Here is a 20,943-nt window from a genome sequence, read left to right as displayed (position 1 = left end):
GGGCTGGTCCAACTTTATATGCAAAAATCTCTCTAGCAGAGCCAAAAGTTATAATTTCTCATTGCAGAAATCATGTTGTCCCTTTATTTTTGAATTTTAATTTTCAGAATTTCTTAGCAGTTTCTAAATGGTTGGAGAGCTATCAAACAAAATTTATTTTCTTTTACTTAAACAGTAATACACTTTCATTGAGGACAATGTGGTTAATAGCAAAGTAAAAAGTAAAAATGATACCCATAAATCCCAAACTCCAAGTTAACCAATATATCAGTCAGAGCTCTCCAGAGAAACAGAATAGGAGATAGATAGATAGATAGATAGATAGATAGATATTGGCTTGGCTAAAAAGTTCATTCAGGGTTTTCCATAAGATGTTACCCGAACGAACTTTTTGGCCAGCCCAATATATACGGTATCTTTTATCATAACTACATGTATATGTATCAAAAGAATTATTTTAAGGAATTGGCTCCCATGAAAGTGGGGCTGGCAAGTTTAAAATCATAGAGTAGGCTGGCAGGCATTGATGTTTCAGTATTGAGCCCAAAATTTGCAGGGGAGGCTGAGACTGAAAACCCAGGCAGGCACTGAAGCTTCAGTCTTGAGGCAAAATTTCCTCACCATGAAACTTCTATTTTTGCTCCTAAGCCCCTTCAACTGATTGGGTAAGACTTACCCACATTATCAAGGGTAGTCTCCTTTACTTAAAGACAATTTATTACAGCTGTTATGCACATCTACAAAATATCATCACAAAAACACTTGGATAAGTATTTGATTAAATAATGGGTACTATAGTCTAGCCAAATCAACAATAATATTAGCCATTTCAACCACATAACCATTCCTTCAGTCTTTTTCTAGGCATAAGTGGGATTACACATGTGAATCCTGTGATAAGACCTAACAGAAAAAAAAGTATTTCAAAAGAAGTTTCTTGTGTCGAATTAAACTGCCATTCTAATAACCAAATTAAAAAATTTTATTTATATGCTATTGTGAAAGGAGACAATAACACCTTCACATTCACAGAGATATGTCTAGTTTTGCCAGTTCAATTATGTGGAGTTGACTTCACAGAGAACCCTTGGGATCTGCTCTGAGGGGCCAGATCAAGATGGCAGAATAGAAGGACATTGAGCTCACCTCCTTCCACAAATACATCAAAAATACATTTTCATGTGGAATACTTCTCACAGAATACCTGCTGAACATTGGCAAAATATATCATAAAACCAAAATTACAAGAAAGATCACCATGTAACCAGGAAGGATGAAAGAAAAAGTAAAAAGGAATTGGGATGGGATCTTGCACCCTGGGAAAGAGCTATCAAAGAGGAAAGGTTCCCTCACCTTGGGAATCCCCTTCACTGGTGGAGACATGAGCTGAGACAGAAAGGGAGCTTCAGAGGCTCAGAGGAGAGTGCAGCACCCAGCTTGCAGGAGGCAGAACAGAGACAGGCAAGAACAGAGGGTCCATGCCACCTCCCTGCACTCCCCAGCCTGAGACATGTGTCTGCTGGTGTATGCAGGGGCTGGGTGCTGAAATTCAGGCTTCAGAGGACAGACACAGGGAAAGGACTGGGCTTGGCTGAAGCCTGAAGGGGCTGGAGTACGGTCCAAGCCTCAACTGGGGGTGTGTGCAGGAAGGAGCCCAGGTCCACCACTGAAGTCTCATTGTTAATGCAAGCACTCAAAGGGAAGGGCAGGGCCCACCAGAGCAGCCTCATTCTTGCTCACAGTGGGCACAGCTCCACCTCTACAAGTTCCGGGAACATGCAAGTGCTTGCGGGTTGCCCACACGCAGAGGCAGGGCTGAAAATATGAGCTGATCCCTAAGGGATACACAGTTTAGGAAGCAAGGCTGAAATCTGCGCTCTCTCCCCATGGCTGTGCAATTCACAGATTTATGACCCCACCACTGAGGCCCTTGTAAACTCAGCACCTATGGGACATCTGAGCCAAGTACTTATTCTCCTATGGCTGAGGCAGGTCCAGCATTAGCAGCTGTGGGCTTTAAAGGTGCACATGGAGGCAGGGTCATGGTCTGGGCTGCTTCTGTAGCTCCCAAGGTGGGTCCAGGTGCATGACTACTATGGTCCTGGTACCTAACTTCAGAGGATCTGTGCTTATGGATCTACACGGGTAGCTTTCTGAATACAGCACCTGAGGGACACTAGGGCCTACTGCATGCATTTCCATGGCTGAGATGGGGTTGAGGGCAGTGCCAACAACAGTGTACTTTGTCAGCCCACACAATGGGTGACAGGCAACACCACAGAGCACACTCCCTAGTGGACAGTTCCTGCAGAGGAATACTCAGTGGCTCCTCTCTCAGCAGGAGAGAGCTCCAGTCCTGCCTCCCTCACACTGCAGCTCAGAAACAAATTTGGGGGCTTCTATTCCAACAACTGGGGAGCCAACCCTGTTAAGACTTAGACAACCATGGAGCAAAGAGGAAGCCTCTCTCAATATCCAATGCAAGTGATAGTCACCACACCAGTCACACCCTCTATCAGAGGGACAACGGCCAGCACACACTGAGGAAAAATGCAGCAGGCATCCCTACCAAAAAGAGCCCTTGCACCAAAAGTATTAGACACACACAGGCTACACAGGGAAGCTCCCACATAAAAACAGCCCTCCAAGACCACAGTAGATAACTGTTTCTCCTAAACACATAGAGTCAGAGAATAATAAGTAAAATGAAGAAGCAGAGGAACCACTCCCAATTAATAGATCAAGAGAATTCCCTTGAAAGAACAAATGATGAAACAGACCTCTTCAGTCTAATAGACACTGAGTTCAAAAACAATGAAGGAATCAAGAAAGGCTATTGATAGAAATGCAGATTACTGTAAAAAGGAACTAGAAACTATAAAGAGGAACCAAGTAAAATTAGAAAACTCATTTACTGAGAGGAAAGCTGAGCTAAAGGCTATAAATAGCAAACTGAATAATGCAGAAGCATGAATAAGTGATCTGGAATATAGAATAATGGAAATTACTCAGTTAGAAAAGAAGACAGAAAGACAAATAAAAAAAAAAAGAAAGCAATATACAAGACCGATGGAATAATATAAAGCATGACAATCTATGCATAGTAGGGATCCCAGAAGAGGAAGAAAGAGAAAGGGGGATTAAAAAAGTATTTGAAAAAATTATGGCTGAAAACTTCTCAAACCTAAAGAAGGAAACAGATATCCAGGAACAGGAAGCCCAGAGGGTCCAAACAAGATGAACTCAAACAGACCTACATCAAGACATACTATAGTTAAAATGGCAAAAGTTAAAGACACAGTTCTAAAGGCAGCAAGAGAAAAAGAGTTAGCTAAAAGGGAACCCCTGTAAGGGTTCCATAAGGGTTCCATAAGACTATCAGCTGATTTCTTTACAGAAAAGTTGCAGGCCAGAAGGGAGTGGCAAGATATATTCAAAGTTCAGAAAGAGAAAAACCTGCAACCTAGGATACTCTACCCAGCAAGATTATCATTTAGAACAGAAGGATAGATAAAGAGTTTCTCAGACAAGCAAAAACTAAAAGAATACAACAATACTAAACCTAGCCTAAAAATAATATTGAAATGTTTTCTCTAAATAGAGGAGAAGCAAGAATCTATAGGAAAGAGAAAATCACAATTGGAAAGTAAATCACTTAAGCCAGTACACAGATTAAAAAATAATTTTTTTTTAAAAATTGTGAAAGTGATGATAACTGCAATGAACAAAATAATAAAAATGAAGATGTAAAAGAGGACATCAAAATCATAAAATGTGGAGGAGGAGAGTAAAAAGATGTATATTTTTTTTCCTAGAATGTGTTTGAGCCTATATGACTACCAGTCTAAAGCAAGTAGATACAGTAATGTGTTAACATAATTGAAAAACAGGGTAACCAAAAATTGAAAACATACAATAGATTAACAAAAAGCAAAAAGGGAACATAAGCATAATACAGAAGAAAACTATCAAACCACAAAAGGAAAAACAAAAAGAAAAAGAAAGAGACAAAGAAGAAATACAAAATCAACTGGAAAATGAGGTTTGAAATGGCAATAAATTTGTATCTATCAGTAATTACCTGAAATTTCAATCAATTAAATGCTCCAATCAAAAAACATAGAGTGTCAGATTGGAAAAAAACAAGAGCCTACAATATGCTGCCTATAAAGACCCACTTTAGGGCAAAGAACACACATAGACTGAAAGTGAGGGGATGAGAAATCATATTTCATGCAAACGGAAATGACAAGAAAGTGGGGGTAGCAATACTCATATCAGACAAACCAGACTTTAAAACAAAAACCATAAAGGAAGATAAAGAAGGACTCTATTAAAATGATAAAAGGATCAATACAAGAAGAGGATATTATACTCAATATATTTGCATCCAATATAGAAGCACCTAAATACGTAAAACAAACACTAACAGACATAAAAAAGAATGAAATAATGCCATTTGTAGCAACATGGATGGACTAGAGATTATCATACTAAATGAAGTAAGTCAGACAAAGACAAATATCATATGATATCACTTATACATGGAATCTAAAAAAACAGATACAAATGAACTTACTTAAAAACCAGAAACAGACTCACAGACTTAGAAAACAAAAGTATGGTTACCAAAGGGGAAAGGGGGAGGGATAAATTAGAAGTTAGAGATTAACATATACATGCTACAATATATAAATTAATCAACAAGTACCTACTGTATAGCACAGGGAATTCTACTCAATACTCTTTAGTAATGTATATGGGAAAATAATCTGAAAAAAGAATAACTTCCTATGTATAAGTATAACTGAATCTCTTTGCTGTACACCTGAAACTAGCACAACATTGCAAATCAACTCTACTCCAATATGAAATAAAAATTTTTTAAAAAGGAAAAAAAAGTATATTAAGAGAGGATCATAACTGATTCTGTCTCCATGTCCTCATATTACAAGTACAGAGACTGAAAATGCAAGAGACCACGTTGCTGGTAAACATTTCATGGATTCAGCAAATATACCAGACATTATGCTGGAAACTGAAAAAACATTTAGTTAACAGGGCAGACATAAACTCTAATACAGTGGCAGTGTCCAGCTGGACCAAGGAAACTTTGCATCTCAGTCAAGATCCTCAACAAGAAATTTCAATTCTTCCTGAATGCATTCACATTTCCCACAGTACAGTGAATCTGAGGTTGTGATAGGCAAATCAGGTACTCTCAGTCGCTGAAATGTTCAGATAATCAGAAATATTCTACAAAGAAAATTAGACTGTATTGCAGCCTCTTTACTACTTTAACAAGAAAGATATCAGTAAAGAATAGTAGACAAAATATGGAAATGATGGGAAAGCCTTTTTTTTAGCACTTGACAGTAGAAACAGCATCAGTAATTTCAGCTAAGATGGTAATTTCCTAATGTGAGATCAGTTAGGTATTCTAAGTAAATCTGTGGGAGATGAAAATTCTTTTGGAAAAAAATAGCATTACTGCAAAAAAAATAAAATAAAAAGGTCTTGGAAATACCAAAAATCAAACCTTATTTTCAAGCAGTCTAGAATAATGTTTCTCAATCTCAAATCTGGCAAGTATAAAAAAAAAAGTGTGCTTACATAAATTTTTATAAAACTATAAGAAACTCACTTAAAAATATCACATGCTCTTGGTTATAGATGTAATAAAGAATATGAAAAATCCCACAATTAAAGGAAATGAAAATGCAACAAGTGTTGGAATTATCAATCCAGAGTTTTCACTGAACACATAAATACAGTAACCAAATTAAACATTAAGAGAATCATCTCAATACTTCAGCACATTGCAACTAAATTGTAGCTAGACAAAACGTTGCCATAACCATAGAAACCAAGACATCCTTTAATAACAGACATCTTAAAATAATCCATAATTACTCTTTAAAAATGTTAATAGCTTATACTATAGTAATTTAACTTTATTATAAGTTTCTCTTCATCAAAGTTTAGAATACAAAAAAACATAAGCCAGGCTTCCAAAGGACTCATCAAATTCTAAGTTGAAATAAAATTTAAAATAAATAGGAGATTTATCCTGAGGTTGCAAGGATGGTTCAATATTCACAAAACAGTCCATGAAATACACCATATTAACAAGTTGAAGGAAAAATATCATATCATTACCTCAATAGATGCAGAAAGAGCTTCAAACAAAATTCACCATCCATTCATGTTAAAAACTCTCAACAAAGAAGGTACAGACGGAACATACCTCAATATAATAAAGGCCATATATGACAAGCCCACAGATAACATCATACTCAATGGTGAAAAGCTGAATGCATTTCCTCTAAGATCAGGAATGAAACAAGGATACTAACTTTCCCCAATTTTATTCAACATAGTATTGGAAGTCCTATCCATAACAATCAGACAAGAAAAAGAAATAGAAGTAATCCAAGTTGGAAAGGAAGAAGTAATATTGTTACTGTTTGCAGATGACATGATACTATACATAGAAAATCCTAAAGATGCCACAAGAAAATTACTAGAGCTCATCAATGAACCTGGTAAAATGGCAGGATACAAAATTTATATATATAAATCTGCTGCATTTCTATATACTAACAATGAACTATAAGAAAGAGAAATTAATGAAGCAATTTCATTCACAGTTGCATCAAAAAGAATAAAATACTTAGGAATAAACTTTCCTAAGGAGGTAAAAACCTGGACTTGGTAAACTATAAGACACTGATAAAAATAAATGAAAGATAACACAAACAGATGGAAAGACATACTATGCTCATAAATTGAAAGAATTAATATTGTTAAAATTACCATACTACCCAAGGCAATTTAAAGTTTCAATGCAATCCTCAAGGGCATTTTTCATTGAACTAGAACAAATAATTCTAAAATTGATATGGATACACAAAAGACTTCAAATAGCTAAAACAATCTTGAGAAAAAAGAACATAGCTGGAGGAAACACGCTCCCTGGTTTCAGACTATACTACAAAGCTACAGTCATCAAAACAGTATGGTACTGGCACGAAAACAGACACATAGATCAGTGGAAAAGAATATAGAACCCAGAAATAAACCCACACACTTATGGTCGATTAATCTACAACAAAGGAGGCAAGAATATACAATGGAGAAAAGACAGTCTCTTCAATAAGTGGTTTCTGGGAAAACTGAACAGATGCATGTAAAAGAATGAAATTAGAACATTCTCTATCACCACATACAAAAAATAAGCTCGAAATGGATTAAAGACCTAAATGTAAGACCGGAAACCATAAAACTCCTAGAAGAAAACAAAGGCAGAATACTCTTTGACATAAGTTGTAGCAATATATTTTTTGGATCTGTCTCCTAAAGCAAAGGGAATAAAAGCAAAAATAAACAAATGGGACCTAATTAAACTTAAAAACTTTTGCATAGCAAAGGAAACCACTGATTAAATGAAAAGACAACTTACTGATAGGGAGAAAATATTTTCAAGTGATATGACCAATAAGGGGTTAATATCCAACATATAGAAACAGCTCATACAACTCAACATCAAAAAAACAGCCTGATTGAAAAATGGGCAGAAGAACTGAATAGACATTTGTTAAAGAGTACGTGCGGATGGCCTACAGGCACATGAAAAGATACTGAACATTGTTAATCAAGGGAAATGCAAATCAAAACCACAATAAGGTATCACCTCACACCTGTTAGAATGGCTATCATACCCTGAGAAAACCGTAATTCAAAAAGAGACATGTACCAAAATGTTCATGCAGCTCTATTTACAATAGCCCGGAGATGGAAACAACCTAAGTGTCCATCATCCGATGAATGGATAAAGAAGATGTGGCACATATATACAATGGAATATTACTCAGCCATAAAAAGAAACGAAATTGAGCTATTTGTAATGAGGTGGATGGACCTAGAGTCTGTCATACAGAGTGCAGTAAGTCAGAAAGAGAAAGACAAATACTGTATGCTAACACATATATATGGAATTTAAGAAAAAAAATGTCATGAAGAACCTAGAGGTAAAACAGGAATAAAGACACAGACCTACTTGAGAATGGACTTGAGGATATGGGGAGGGGGAAGGGTAAGCTGTGACAAAGCGAGAGAGAGGCATGGACATATATACACTACCAAACATAAGGTAGATAGCTAGTGGGAAGCAGCCGCATAGCACAGGGAGATCAGCTCGGTGCTTTGAGACTGCCTGGAGGGGTGGGATGGGGAGGGTGGGAGGGAGGGAGACGCAAGAGGGAAGGGATATGGGAACAGATGTATATGTATAACTGATTCATTTTGTTACAAAGCAGAAACTAATATATATATATATATATATATATATATATATATATATATATATATATATATATATATATATATATATAGAACACAAATAACAAATGCTGGTGAGGATGTAGAGAAACGAGAACAATCATACATTGAATGTAAATTTGTGCGGCGACTGTGGAAAACATTTTGAAGGTTTCTTAAAAACTACAAATAGAGCTACCATATGACCCAGCCATTCCATTCCTGGGTATATGACTGGTAAAACAAAAACACTAATTCAAAAAGATACATGCACTCCAATTTTCATAGTAGCAGTATTTATAATTGCCAAGATATGGAAGCAACCTCAATGTCCATCAACAGATGAATGGATAAAGATGTGTTATATACATATAAAATTTTTGCCATTTGCAGCAACATGGATGGCCTTGGAGGGTATTGTGCTAAGTGAAATAAGTCAGACAGAGAAAGACAAAATTGTATGATCACTTATAGATGGAATCTGAAATATAAAACAGACTAGCGAATATAACAAAAAAGGAAGACTCACAAATGTTGAGAACACACTATTGGTTACCAGTGGGGAGAAGGAAGTGCAGAGGGGCAAGATAAGGGTGGGGGATTAAGACGTAAAATCTACTATGGATAAAATAAGCTACAGGGATATGTTGTTCAATGCAGGGAATATAGCCAATATTTTATAATAACTATAAATTGACTATAACCCTTAAAATCTGTGAATCAGTATTGTACATCTGAAACTTATATAATATTGTGCACCAACTATATCTCAATTAAAAATAAAAGAATTTTTTAAAAAATGAACAAACAAAACAAAAACAGAGTTCCAGATGCAGAGAACAAACAGGTGGTTGCCAGAGAGGAGGGTATTGGGGGAATGAGAGAAATAGGTGAGGGAGATTAACAGGCACAAACTTCCAGGTATAAAATAAATGAGTCACAGGTATGAAATGCACAGTGTGGGGTATATAGTCAATAACTGTGTTATATCTTTGTATGGTGACAGATCGTAACTAGACTTACCGTGATGATCATTTTATAATGTATAGAAATATTGAATTACTATGTTGTATACCAAGAACTAACATAGTCTTGTAAGTCAGTTATATTTTCAAAGCCGCCCAACCAAACAAACACACAAACTGATTAGAAACAGAGATCAGATTTTTGGCTACCAGAGGCTGAATGTGGCGTAAGGGGGAACTAGATAAAGATGGTCAAAACTACAAACTTCCAGTTATATGATAAGTACCAGGGACATGAAGTACAACAGGATATAATTAACACTGCTGTATATTATTTATGGAAGTTGTTAAGAAAATAAATCCTGAGCTCTCATCACAAGGAAAATATTTATTTTGTTTTTTAAAATGTTATATCTTTATGAGGTGATGGACGTTCACTAAACTTATTGTGGTAATCATTTCATGATGTATGTAAGTCAGATCATCATGCTATACACTTTAAACTTATACAGTGCTATATGTCAATTATAACTCAATAAAATTGGAAGGAAACAAAGATAAGTAGGAATATGCCCTCAAGGCCATCTCAGTGTATTTTTCTTTATGATTACACACCTTTATAAATACTTCATCCATAGTTATCTTCATGGAAATGAAGATTTTTACAAAGGAAATGTGTCCCTATCCAGACAGTGAAATGTAAAATGTTCAAGAAGATTGGAGTAGGGCTTCCCTGGTGGCGCAATGGTTGAGAGTCTGCCTGCCGATGCAGGGGACACAGGTTCGTGCCCTGGTCCAGGAAGATCCCACATGCCGTGGAGCGGCTGGGCCCGTGAGCCATGGCCGTTGAGCCTGAGTATCCAGAGCCTGTGCTCCACAACGGGAGAGGCCACAACAGTGAGAGGCCCACGTACCGAAAAAAAAAAAAAAAAAAAAAAAAAAAAAAAAAAAAAAGATTGGAGTGAAAACAGGAAAAAAATTCTTTCCTCAGAAGGAATCAAATGGAAAGAGAATAAGAGATATGATGAATTATAATAAAGAGAAAGAAAACCCTCCATGACTTTAGATGTGTGACAGAAACTCAAGGAATTTAAAGTAGATGAGAGAACTGTAGAAAAGAATAAGTCTTTTCCACTACCAGCTACATGTAGAGAAAAAAACAAAATGGCTGTAGAGAATATTTTACCCTTGTCAACAGGGTTTAGTATAGAAAGTATATTTTAATTATTTCAATTATAAACTTACTTCATTTCAAAATAGATATTTTAGGGCTTCCCTGGTGGCGCAGTGGTTGAGAGTCAGCCTGCCGATGCAGGAGATGTGGGTTCGTGCCCTGGTCCGGGAAGATCCCACATGCCACAGAGCGGCTGGGCCCGTGAGCCATGGCCGCTGAGCCTGCGCGTCCGGAGCCTGTGCTCCGCAACGGGAGAGGCCACAACAGTGAGAGGCCCGCGTACCACAAAAAAAAAAAAAAAAAAAAGATGTTTTATACACTTTAGATTTGAATAAAAATAGCACAGTAATTTTAAATCACTAGCTGTTATTGCTCATTTTCCAAACTGCAGTCCACATCTTAGGATTTCCTTTCACTTCCCTCTTCACAAAGCTACCCGCAAGCACCTACCCTTTTCTAAAGTATGTACTTCTCAGAGCTGCCTGTCTTGATTGCTAGCTTAGTTAAGACCTGACTACAGCTGAGGAGGAGGCCCCTATTCCAGTTCTATATGGATGACACCCTTTATTTTAATAGAAACCTCTTCATTCTTGGTATCAGATGAATCTTTAGGAACTGTATCCCATTCTAAAGGCTCTTCAGATTTTGGCTTATCTTCCAAAACCCCTGATCCTAATTTTACCACCAGGACGTCCGCTGCCTGGGGAGACTAATAAACCATAGACACATTCTCTACCAGAGCTTCATCTGCAGGTGTTTGCTCAGATGGTGGAAGCAGAACTTCAGCAGAGGTTTCTTTTACAGAGATTTGTGTAATAAAGGACTCTTCAGCTAGTGAAGAGTGTTTGTCAACAGAGAACATTTCCAAAGTAGTTTCTTCAGTTGATGGAAGCTGAAGTTCAGCAGGGGCCTCCTCTGCTGGTAGAGGTTGAAGTTCAGCTGCAGCCTCTTCTGCAAGGGTCCTCTCAGCTGGTGGAGACTGAACTTTGGTAGAGGCCTCTTCTGCAGGGGTGTCCTCAGCTGGCAGAGACTGAACTTCTTCTGGGACCTCTTCTGCAGAGGTCTCCTCAGTGGGTGGAGACTGAATGTTGGCAGAGGATTTCTCTGCAAGGGCCTCCTCAGCTGGTAGAGACTGAAGCTCAGCAGGGGCCACCTCAGCTGGAGGAGACTCAACTTCAGCTGGGGCCTCTTCTGCAGGGGACTCCAGAGCTGGTGAAATTTGAAGTTCTGGGACCTCTTGTGTAGGAGCGTCTTCAGCTGCTGGAGGCTGAACTTCAGCAGAAACCTCTTCTGCAGTAACCTCCTCAGCTAGTGGAAGTTGCACTTCAGCAGAGCTCTCTTCTGCAGCAGGAGGCTGTACTTCAGCTGGAACATCTTTCCCATCTTCTAAAAGTACTGGAGCATCTTTTTTGGTTGGTGGAATAGATAAAGCTCTGTTAATACTTTGCTGCCTAATTTTTTTGTTGTTACTTGTTGTGGGTTGAAATTCAGGATGTTCAGTAACAAAAATCTTCCCTGAGGATTGCATTTCTGTGCACCTTCCTTTGACTTTGAAACGGATTACTTGGCCAGCCAATAACCACTATTTCTGATTCACTAAAGTTTGTCTGCTCTTCCTTGTCTACTTTCTCTTTTTTTTTCTTTTTTTTTTTTATGTTCTGTGAAGCTTGATTTTTTTTTAAATTTATCTATTTATTTATTTATTTTTGGCTGAGTTGGGTGGTTTTTTTTGTTGCTGTGAGCGGAATTTCTCTAGTTGCGGCGAGTGGAGGCTACTCTTCGTTGCAGTGTGCGGGCCTCTCATTGCGGTGGCTTCTCCCATTGCTGAGCATGGGCTCTAGGTGTGCAGGCTTCAGTAGTTGTGGCACGTGGGCTCTAGAGCACAGACTCAGTAGTTGTGGCCCACAGGCTTAGCTGCTCCACGGCATGTGGGATCTTCCCGGACCAGGGCTCAAACCCATGTCCCCTGCATTGGCAGGCAGATTCCCAACCACTGCACCACCAGGGAAGCCCTACTTTTTCTTTTTAAGGAATGTTCATCATTGTCGAGTCTCCAGTACAACTGGTCTGCTGAGATCTGCCTGTTTTGAGTTGAACTGAGTGTCTGCTTGGTGGAATTTCTACTTCCTGAACACTCTCTGGAAATTCAGGGGCTGCTTCTCCAATAGCTTCTCCAATAGCTGGCTTTTCTTCAGGTACCACTGTTTCACAAACTGACTTGATTTCTTCTTTTTTCTCTTCTGCAGTAGTTTCTGTCTGCAGAGATTTATCAGTCATATCATGTACACGTTTTCTCTTTGTCCAAGTTTGCTGAAGTTGAGAAGATACTCTATGACATTCATAGTTGAATTTGCTTCCAGGAATATTACCAATACTAAGGGTACCTTTGGGGCCAGATGATTGTGGTATAGAGAAGTGTTTCTTTTTCTCTGTCACTTTAGTCTGCTGGGATTTATCTACCTTTGGTTGGCTGGGTCATCTTCTCTTTCAAATTTCTTGCCTCCCTGCTGAGACAGGGTGATCAGATTCATCACTTTCTTCCATTTCTAAGACTGGTAGAATTCAAACTTATCAATCTTCAAGTAATTAATCATCAAGAATGACAAATTTACCAGATAGTTAAGCTTTTGCCTTCCTCATTAAGTGTTGTTCTATTGAGCTACCTCAGAAAAAAGTAATTCATAAATTATTGCATTCTGTACTACACTCTTGTTGGATCCCACCTCACTTAGTAAGCATCTTTCCTGTTTAGTCTCTGGTATGACTAAATATAACTTCTAGAAGTTTCCCTACGGGTCTATGACATCACTGCCAATTGTCCCTACAAGGTTCCATCAATGGTATACCCAGAACTTTTTAACCCGGTAAACACTCATGCATGCTGGCCACAAGTGAGAGATCTACAGTGTGAAACAGCAAGTTGAAAAAAGCGTTTGTCTAGCAGAGGAATATGAAGTAAACTCCAGTAATGCTGCTTTCTTGTAGTTGGAGTTGATGCTTTTGAACTTTCAGTTCTGTCTATTTCATCCTACTGTCAGAGACCGTTATAATGCTGAATTCAGAATTCTGCAGCCTACTTTCAATTGTTGGAGAAAACAACTGGTAACTGGTATGTGTGGCAGTGTCCTATCAATATATGTTTATATAATTTGATGGAAATTTAATATTGTATGAAAAACTTGAGTTCTGAGGTCCATACCCATGTAAGTTCCTTTCTTATGTCCTTAGTATTCAGTAACCACAAGAGCCTACTATCAATGTATATATATGGCATGTTTGCCTTCTCAAACAACTTGAGATATTTTAATTTTCAACTATTTCAGAAAATAGTTCCACCCAAAGTTTGTCAAATAAAATATTGAGTGTAAAGATATGTCAAGTGAAATAAAATGCATTTTTTTGATGCAGTCACTATATACTCTGCTGAATAACCACATGGGAATGAATTCCCCAGTGAAGATGAAAACTTTTAATTGAAGCTTAGAAAAGGAGGAATCCCAGTTAAGCAGACTGCAAATGGAATTATAATAGATTTAAAACATTAAAAAAAACTTTAACATACATCACACAAAAATTTTACTAGAAAGATGAAGATTGGTCAAAAGATGTGCAAAAACATATTCCTTTAGTCTAAGGACAGTTAAAGAGAAAAATAGCCTTTAAAAATTGTAGTCACAAGAGACAATATAATAAACATACCTAAACAATTATTATGACTTCATTAACCTAGGAATATTTTTAAATTTCTTTATGCTTTATTGTTCCCATGAAATATAAAAGAGTCATTGAATAATTCCCTTTGTCTGACATGCATTAGTCATAATTGTAGTTAGGTAATCTTAGCCAAATAAATAAGCACTTTCCACATTCTTTGACCCAGCCCCTAAAGCATCTTCTATCTCTATTCAGGGATAGGTGAATATTTGTTGGATGTAATTGGAGGAATGTGATTAGAAACCATACTGCTTGTCCTACATCTCCACTTGCTCTGCTTTCATTTTTGTCTATTCTGCTCCACTATGTTTTATCTTTCTAAGATTTAATAAAGTGAAGTAAAACAATAGTCATTTTACAAAAGTATTGGCATAAATTTTCATCAGACCTGCTGTAGTTTGAAACCTAGGTTGTTTATCAACCACTTTGTGGTCTGGTGTTCCTCTCAATTGTATCTGTCAAACATTGCATGTGTATTTTGCAATCAAGTTTCTGACGTTATGTGGTATCTTCAAAGTGTATTATGTGGTATCTTCAAAGTCTATTTTGAGCCAACTCATAAGAAGAAATAAATGTCAAACCAACATTGCCTTAATTGGGTTAATATAACATTGCATGTACTGGATTAATTTTGCTGCTTTAACTTAAATAAGATTTTGCCAACTTTTCCATAGACATAAACTCATTTTCCAATTCTTGCTCTTTTTGTTTTCCCCTCCAAGAAATAAGAACTTGATCTTTCTTAATTACACACCAAACTATCAAAGTAAATAGCCTATTACTACTAGCTTATTCATAGAGGCAAATTAGCATTCCTAAATAATCAATCAATTAAAAATTTACTTGATATCCCAAATAGAATTATGAGAGACTTCATAAAGCAATTTCTCATCATATTTTTTAAGATCCAGAAATGCTCCTTTTGTCCCACTAATCTAACCAACAATTACATTATTCAATCTATCTGATCAATTTTGGGTTAGGTGCTTTAACCTTTGTTTAGGAAATCTCACATGATTCAGCTCTCTCCCCTTTACTTGGTTCACATCTGTTGTGGGATCAATTGTGTATCCCCAAAAGATATGTTGAAGTCCTAACCTGCAGTACCTCTGAATGTAACCTTATTTGGAACAGGGTCTTTGTAAATGTAATCAGGGTAAGATGGTATCCTAAAAAGAGGAAACTTTGGGCACAAAAAGACACATAGGGAAGATGGAGTCTGAGATTACAATTATGCTGCCACAAAGCAAGGAACACCTAGGACTACCAGAAGCTGAAAGAGGCAATGAAGGATCCTTCTTTAGAGGCTTTGGAGGGAGTATAACCCTGCTAATGCCTTGATCTGGGGGCTTTAAGCCTCTAGAACTAGAATACATTTCCATTGTTTTAACCTAGTTTGTGGTACTTTCTTATGGCAGCCTGAGGAAAACAATACAACATTTCAGAGCCCCATGTTTTTTACTCCCACCTGACATTCTGTAGTTCTGACTCTCTCAATCTCTAGGACTAGTTTCTTTATTTCTGACTCAGGTTTGGCATTTCGTTTCATACAATGTTTGACTTATTTCTACAATCATAAAACCAGAGGGATTTGCTGAAAGGCCTCTCTCTGATAACTTGCATTTAATTTTACCAAAAACAAATTTGCTGACTGGTACTTAATTTCATTTATAATTATAATTACTTTGAAAGCTATGATTTAGATAGCAGAGATATTTCAAATCAATGTAGACTAAATATCTAAACTGTGACCTATATTGCTTTGTTCTAAACTGACTAGATCAAATAAGATGAAGTCTGAAAAGTGTCCATTGGCTATGACAACTACAAGGTCATTGGTAATTTGAGTAAGAGCAATTTCATTGGAAGGGTGGGAAATAGAAGTGATAAAACACTAAAATTTCTGTGAATTATAAAGTTTAAAAATTAAATTGCAGTAAAAAAAGAAAAAATAAGTGTAAAATATCACATAGACAAAGAGCTATACTTAATACACTAAAAGATTTTAGAAAATCAATATAAAAATAACGCAATAGAAAAAATTTTAAGAACATGTATAGAAAACGTATAGAGGAAAAATAACTGACCAATAAATATATAAAAGAGATCCACTTTACTTCTAAAATTAAAATTAATATCAATGTAAAATTAGCAAAGATTATTTTAAAGGTAACCTCCCCTCCCTTAAAAAAATGAGAGTATTATTAAATGGATGGTCTCCTATATTACTGACAGGAGTTTAAATTGATACAATCTTTATTCTGGAGAATTTGAAAGTAAATATCAAAAGTTCCTGACACATGCATACCATGTGCCAACAATTCTGCTTCCAAGAAATTTAATTTTTGGAAGTATTTATTCCCTCAAGAAATATTTACTGAACACCTATCTATTCCAGGGACAATTCCTACTTGTTAGGGAAACAACAGAACACAAAAAGACATTGTTTCCTGTCTTTATGACTCTCACAGTCTAGTGGGAGAAACTAAATAAATAAGTAAAAAATTTATGAAAATAATTTTAATTAGTGAAGAGGGAATATACTTTACCTAGAGTAATAGGACCAGAAGGGGTTTATAGTAGATAGCATCTAATTGAGAAAGTATCCAAAGAAGTAACAGTAGGAAGAAATGTCATGTTCTAGGAACTATAAGAAATCTGCTGTGGCAAGAAGAAAGGCAAAGCAAACAAAGGAAATCACTTAAGAGATGTGCTTGAAGAAACAGATAGCAGCCTGATGGTGCACTGATTTAGAGACTCTATGAAGTATTGTTATTTTGAACATAACCATTGTAAATATTTATGAACCTAATATCAGAGCACCTAAATATAAAAAGCAAATATTAAAAGATTTGAAGGGATGAGTAGACAACAATACAATAATAGTAGGGAACTTGATTATATCACTTTCATTAATGGGTAGATAATCCAGATAGAAAATTAATAAGAAAACATTGGAGTTGAATTACACTTTTGAACAGATGGACCTAACAGACATATATAAACATTCCTTCCAACAGCAGCAAAATAAACATTCTCCTCAAGCATACTTGGAACATTCTCTAAGAGAGATCGTACGTTATCTAACAAAACTAGTCTTTAAAAATTTATGAAAATTGAAATGATATCTAGCATCTTTCTAACCACAATGGTATGAAATTAGAAATCAAGTACAAGAAGATAACAGAAAAATTCACAAATATATGGAAGTTAAATATCATACTACTGAACAACTTATGGGTCAAAGAAGAAATCAAAAGGGAGATTAAGAATATCTTGAGACAAATAAAAATGGAAATACAACATACCAAAATTATGGGATGCAACAAAAGCAGTTCCAAGGAGGAAATATATAGCAATAAACACCTACATCAAAAAAGGAAGATCTCAAACAACCTAACTTTACACCTCAACAACTAGTAAAAGAATAATAAATACGAAGATAGCAGAAGAAAAAAATAAGAAAGATCAGAGCAGAAATAAAGACTAGAAAGACAATAGAAAAAATTAATGAAACTAAGATGATTTTTTTAAAAGATAAACAAAAGTGACAAACTTCTAGCTAGGCTGAGAAAAAAGAGAAGATTCAAATAAAATCTGAAATAAAAGAGGAGGTATTACAACTTATACATAGAAATACTAAGGATCATAAGAGACTACTATAAATAATTTTACACCAACAAATTGGATAACTTAGAAGAAATGACTAGATTACTAGAAAAATAAAACCTACCAGGACTGAATCATGAAGAAATAGAAAATCTGAACAGATAAGGAGATTAAACCAATAATTAAAAACCTCCAAACAGAGAAAAGCACAGAACTAGATGGCTTCACTGGTGAATTCTATCAAACATTTAAAGGGGAATTAATATCAATTCTCTCAAAGTCTTCCAAAAAATTTAAGACAGGAGAACAATTCCAAGTTTATTTTTATGAGGCCAGTATAACCCTATCACCAAAGCTTGTCAAGGCCCCTACAGGAAATGAAAATTACAGGCCAATATCCCTGATGAACATACAAGCAAAAATTCTTTTTTTTTTTTTTTTTTGCTGTACGCGGGCCTCTCACTGTTGTGGCCTCCCCCATTGCGGAGCAAAGGCTCCGGACGCACAGGCCCAGCGGCCATGGCTCACGGGCCCAGTCTCTCCGCGGCATGTGGGATCTTCCCAGACCGGGGCACGAACCCGTATCCCCTGCATCGGCAGGCGGACTCTCAACCACTGCGCCACCAGGGAAGCCCACAAGCAAAAATTCTTAACAAAATATTAGCAAACTGAATTCAACAGCATGTGTAAAGGATAATACACCATGATCAAATGGCATTCATCTCTGGAATCCAAGGATGGTTCAACACATGCAAATCAAGAAATGTGATACAGCACACTAACAAAATGAAGGATAAAGATGCAGAAAAGCATTTAAAAACAACAACAAAAAACTATAACAAAACATATTTCCATGAAAAAAGCACTCATCAAATTACGTATAGATGAAAAATACCTCAACATTATAAAGGCCATATATGAAGCTAATAATATACTCAACAGTAAAAAGCTAAAGTTGTTGTTCTAATATCAGGAAAAAGACAAGGATGCTCACTCTCACCACTTCTATTCAACATAGTACTGGAAGTACTAGCCAAAGCAATTAAACAAGAAAAAGAAGTAAACAGCATTCAAATTGGAAAAGAGGAAATAAAACTGTCTCTGTTTGCAGATGACATATTTTATATATAAAACCCTAAAGATGCCACCAAAAAAATCCTGTTAAAACTAATTTAAAAATTCAGGAAAGTTTCAGAATGAAGAAAAATCAACATACAAAAATCAGTTGCATTCTTATACAATAACTATTAGAAAGTGAAATTAAGAAGATAATCCCTTTTTATAATTGCATCAACAATAATATACTTAGGAATAAATTTAACCGAAGAGGTGAAAGATCTGTACACTGAAAACTATAAGGAGTTGATGAAAGAAACTTAAGAAGAAACAAATAAATGGAAAGACATTCCATGTTCACAGACTAGAAGAATTAATATTGTTAAAATGTTGATACCACGCAAGGCCATCTATAGCTTCAATGCAATCCTTATAAAAATTCCAAAGGCATTTTTCATGGAAATATAAAAAACAATCCTAAAATTCATTTGGAACCACAAAAGACCCGAAATAGCCAAAGCACTCTTAAGAAAGAACAGAGGTGGAGCTGTCAAACTTCAAGATTTCAATCTATACTAAAAAGCCATAGTAATCAAACACTGTGGGATTGATATAAAAAAAAAGATAAATAGATCAATGGAGCAGAATAGAAAGCCCAGAAATAAGCCTAAAGATATATGATCAGTTAATTTTTGACAAGGCACCAGGAATACACAGTGGGGAAAGGGTAGTCTCTTTAATAAGTGGTGTTGGAAAAACTAAATATTCACATGCAAAAAACAAAAAAAAATGGACCGCTATATTCCAAAATTATACTCACAAAAATTAACTCAAAATAGCTTAAAGATGAACATAAGACCTGAAACCATAAAACTCCTAGAAGAAAACATGGAGATCAAGATCCTTGACACTGGTTTGGCAATGATTTTTTTTGGATTTGACACCAAAAGCAAAAGCAAAAAATGCAAAAATAAACAGGTGGAGCTACATCACATTAAAAAGCTTCTACACAACAAAAGAAGCCATCAATAAAATGAAAAGGTGACCTATGGAATGGGAAAAAATGTATGCAATTTATTGAATCAGGGATTAATATTAAAATTATGTAAAGAACTCATACAACTTAGTAGCAAAAAACCAAAAAACAAACAAAAAATAACCCAATTAAATGAGAGCAAAGGACCTAAATAACATTTTTCCAGACAGGACATACAAATGGTCAACAGGTAAGCAGTATCTTTTTGGATCCATCTCCTAGAGTAATGGAAATGAAAACAAAAATAAACAAATGGGGCCTAATTAAACTTAAAAGCTTTTGCACAGCAAAGGAAACCATAAACAAAGTGAAGAGACAACTTACAGAATGGGAGAAAATATTGGCAAATGATAAGGCCAACAAGGGATTAATCTCCAAAATATACAAATAGCTCGTGCAGCTCAATATCAAGAAAACAAACAACCCAATCAAAAAATGGGCAGAAGCTCTAAATAGACATTTCTCCAAAGAAGACATAGAGATGGCCAAAAGGCACATGAGAAGATGCCCAGTGTCACTAATTATAGAGAAATGCAAATCAAAACTACAATGAGGTATCACCTCACACCCCAGTCAGAATGGCCATCATCAAAAAGTCTACAAATAATAAATGCAGGAGAGGGTGTGGAGAAAAAGGAACCCTCCTACACTGTTGGTGGGAATGTAAATTGATGTAGCCACTATGGAGAACAATATAGAGGTTCCTTAAAAAACTAAAAATAGAGCTACCATAGCATCTTACAATCTCACACCTAGGCATATATCCAGAGAAAAACATAATTCAAAAAGATACATGCACTTCAGTGTTTACAATAGCCAAAACATGGAGGCAACCTAAATGTCCATCAACAGATGGATGGATAAAGAAGATGTAGTGTGTATATGTGTGTATATATGTGTGTGTGTGTGTATATGTATATATATATATATATATATATATATATATTCCATTATATATATATACAATGGGATATTACTCATCCATAAAAAATGAAATAATGCCATTTGCAGCAACATGGATTGACTAGAGATTATCATACTAAGTGAATTAAGTCATACAGAGAATGACA

General features: G+C 36.0%; 1 protein-coding gene across 1 annotated transcript; it reads right to left on the bottom strand.

The window, feature by feature from the left end:
* Nucleotides 1-10,993: 10,993 nt before the first annotated feature.
* On the bottom strand, nt 10,994-13,002 carry FSCB (fibrous sheath CABYR binding protein). The gene is given in 4 exon segments (XM_060096060.1): nt 10,994-11,985; nt 11,988-12,011; nt 12,014-12,098; nt 12,475-13,002. Coding segments are annotated over 4 exon segments (1,629 nt in total).
* Between the last annotated feature and the right edge of the window lie 7,941 nt (nt 13,003-20,943).

This window comes from Mesoplodon densirostris, chromosome 4 (genome assembly GCF_025265405.1).
Source record: "Mesoplodon densirostris isolate mMesDen1 chromosome 4, mMesDen1 primary haplotype, whole genome shotgun sequence".
NCBI lineage: Eukaryota > Metazoa > Chordata > Mammalia > Artiodactyla > Ziphiidae > Mesoplodon > Mesoplodon densirostris.
This window is presented reverse-complemented; position numbering and strand designations above follow the sequence as displayed.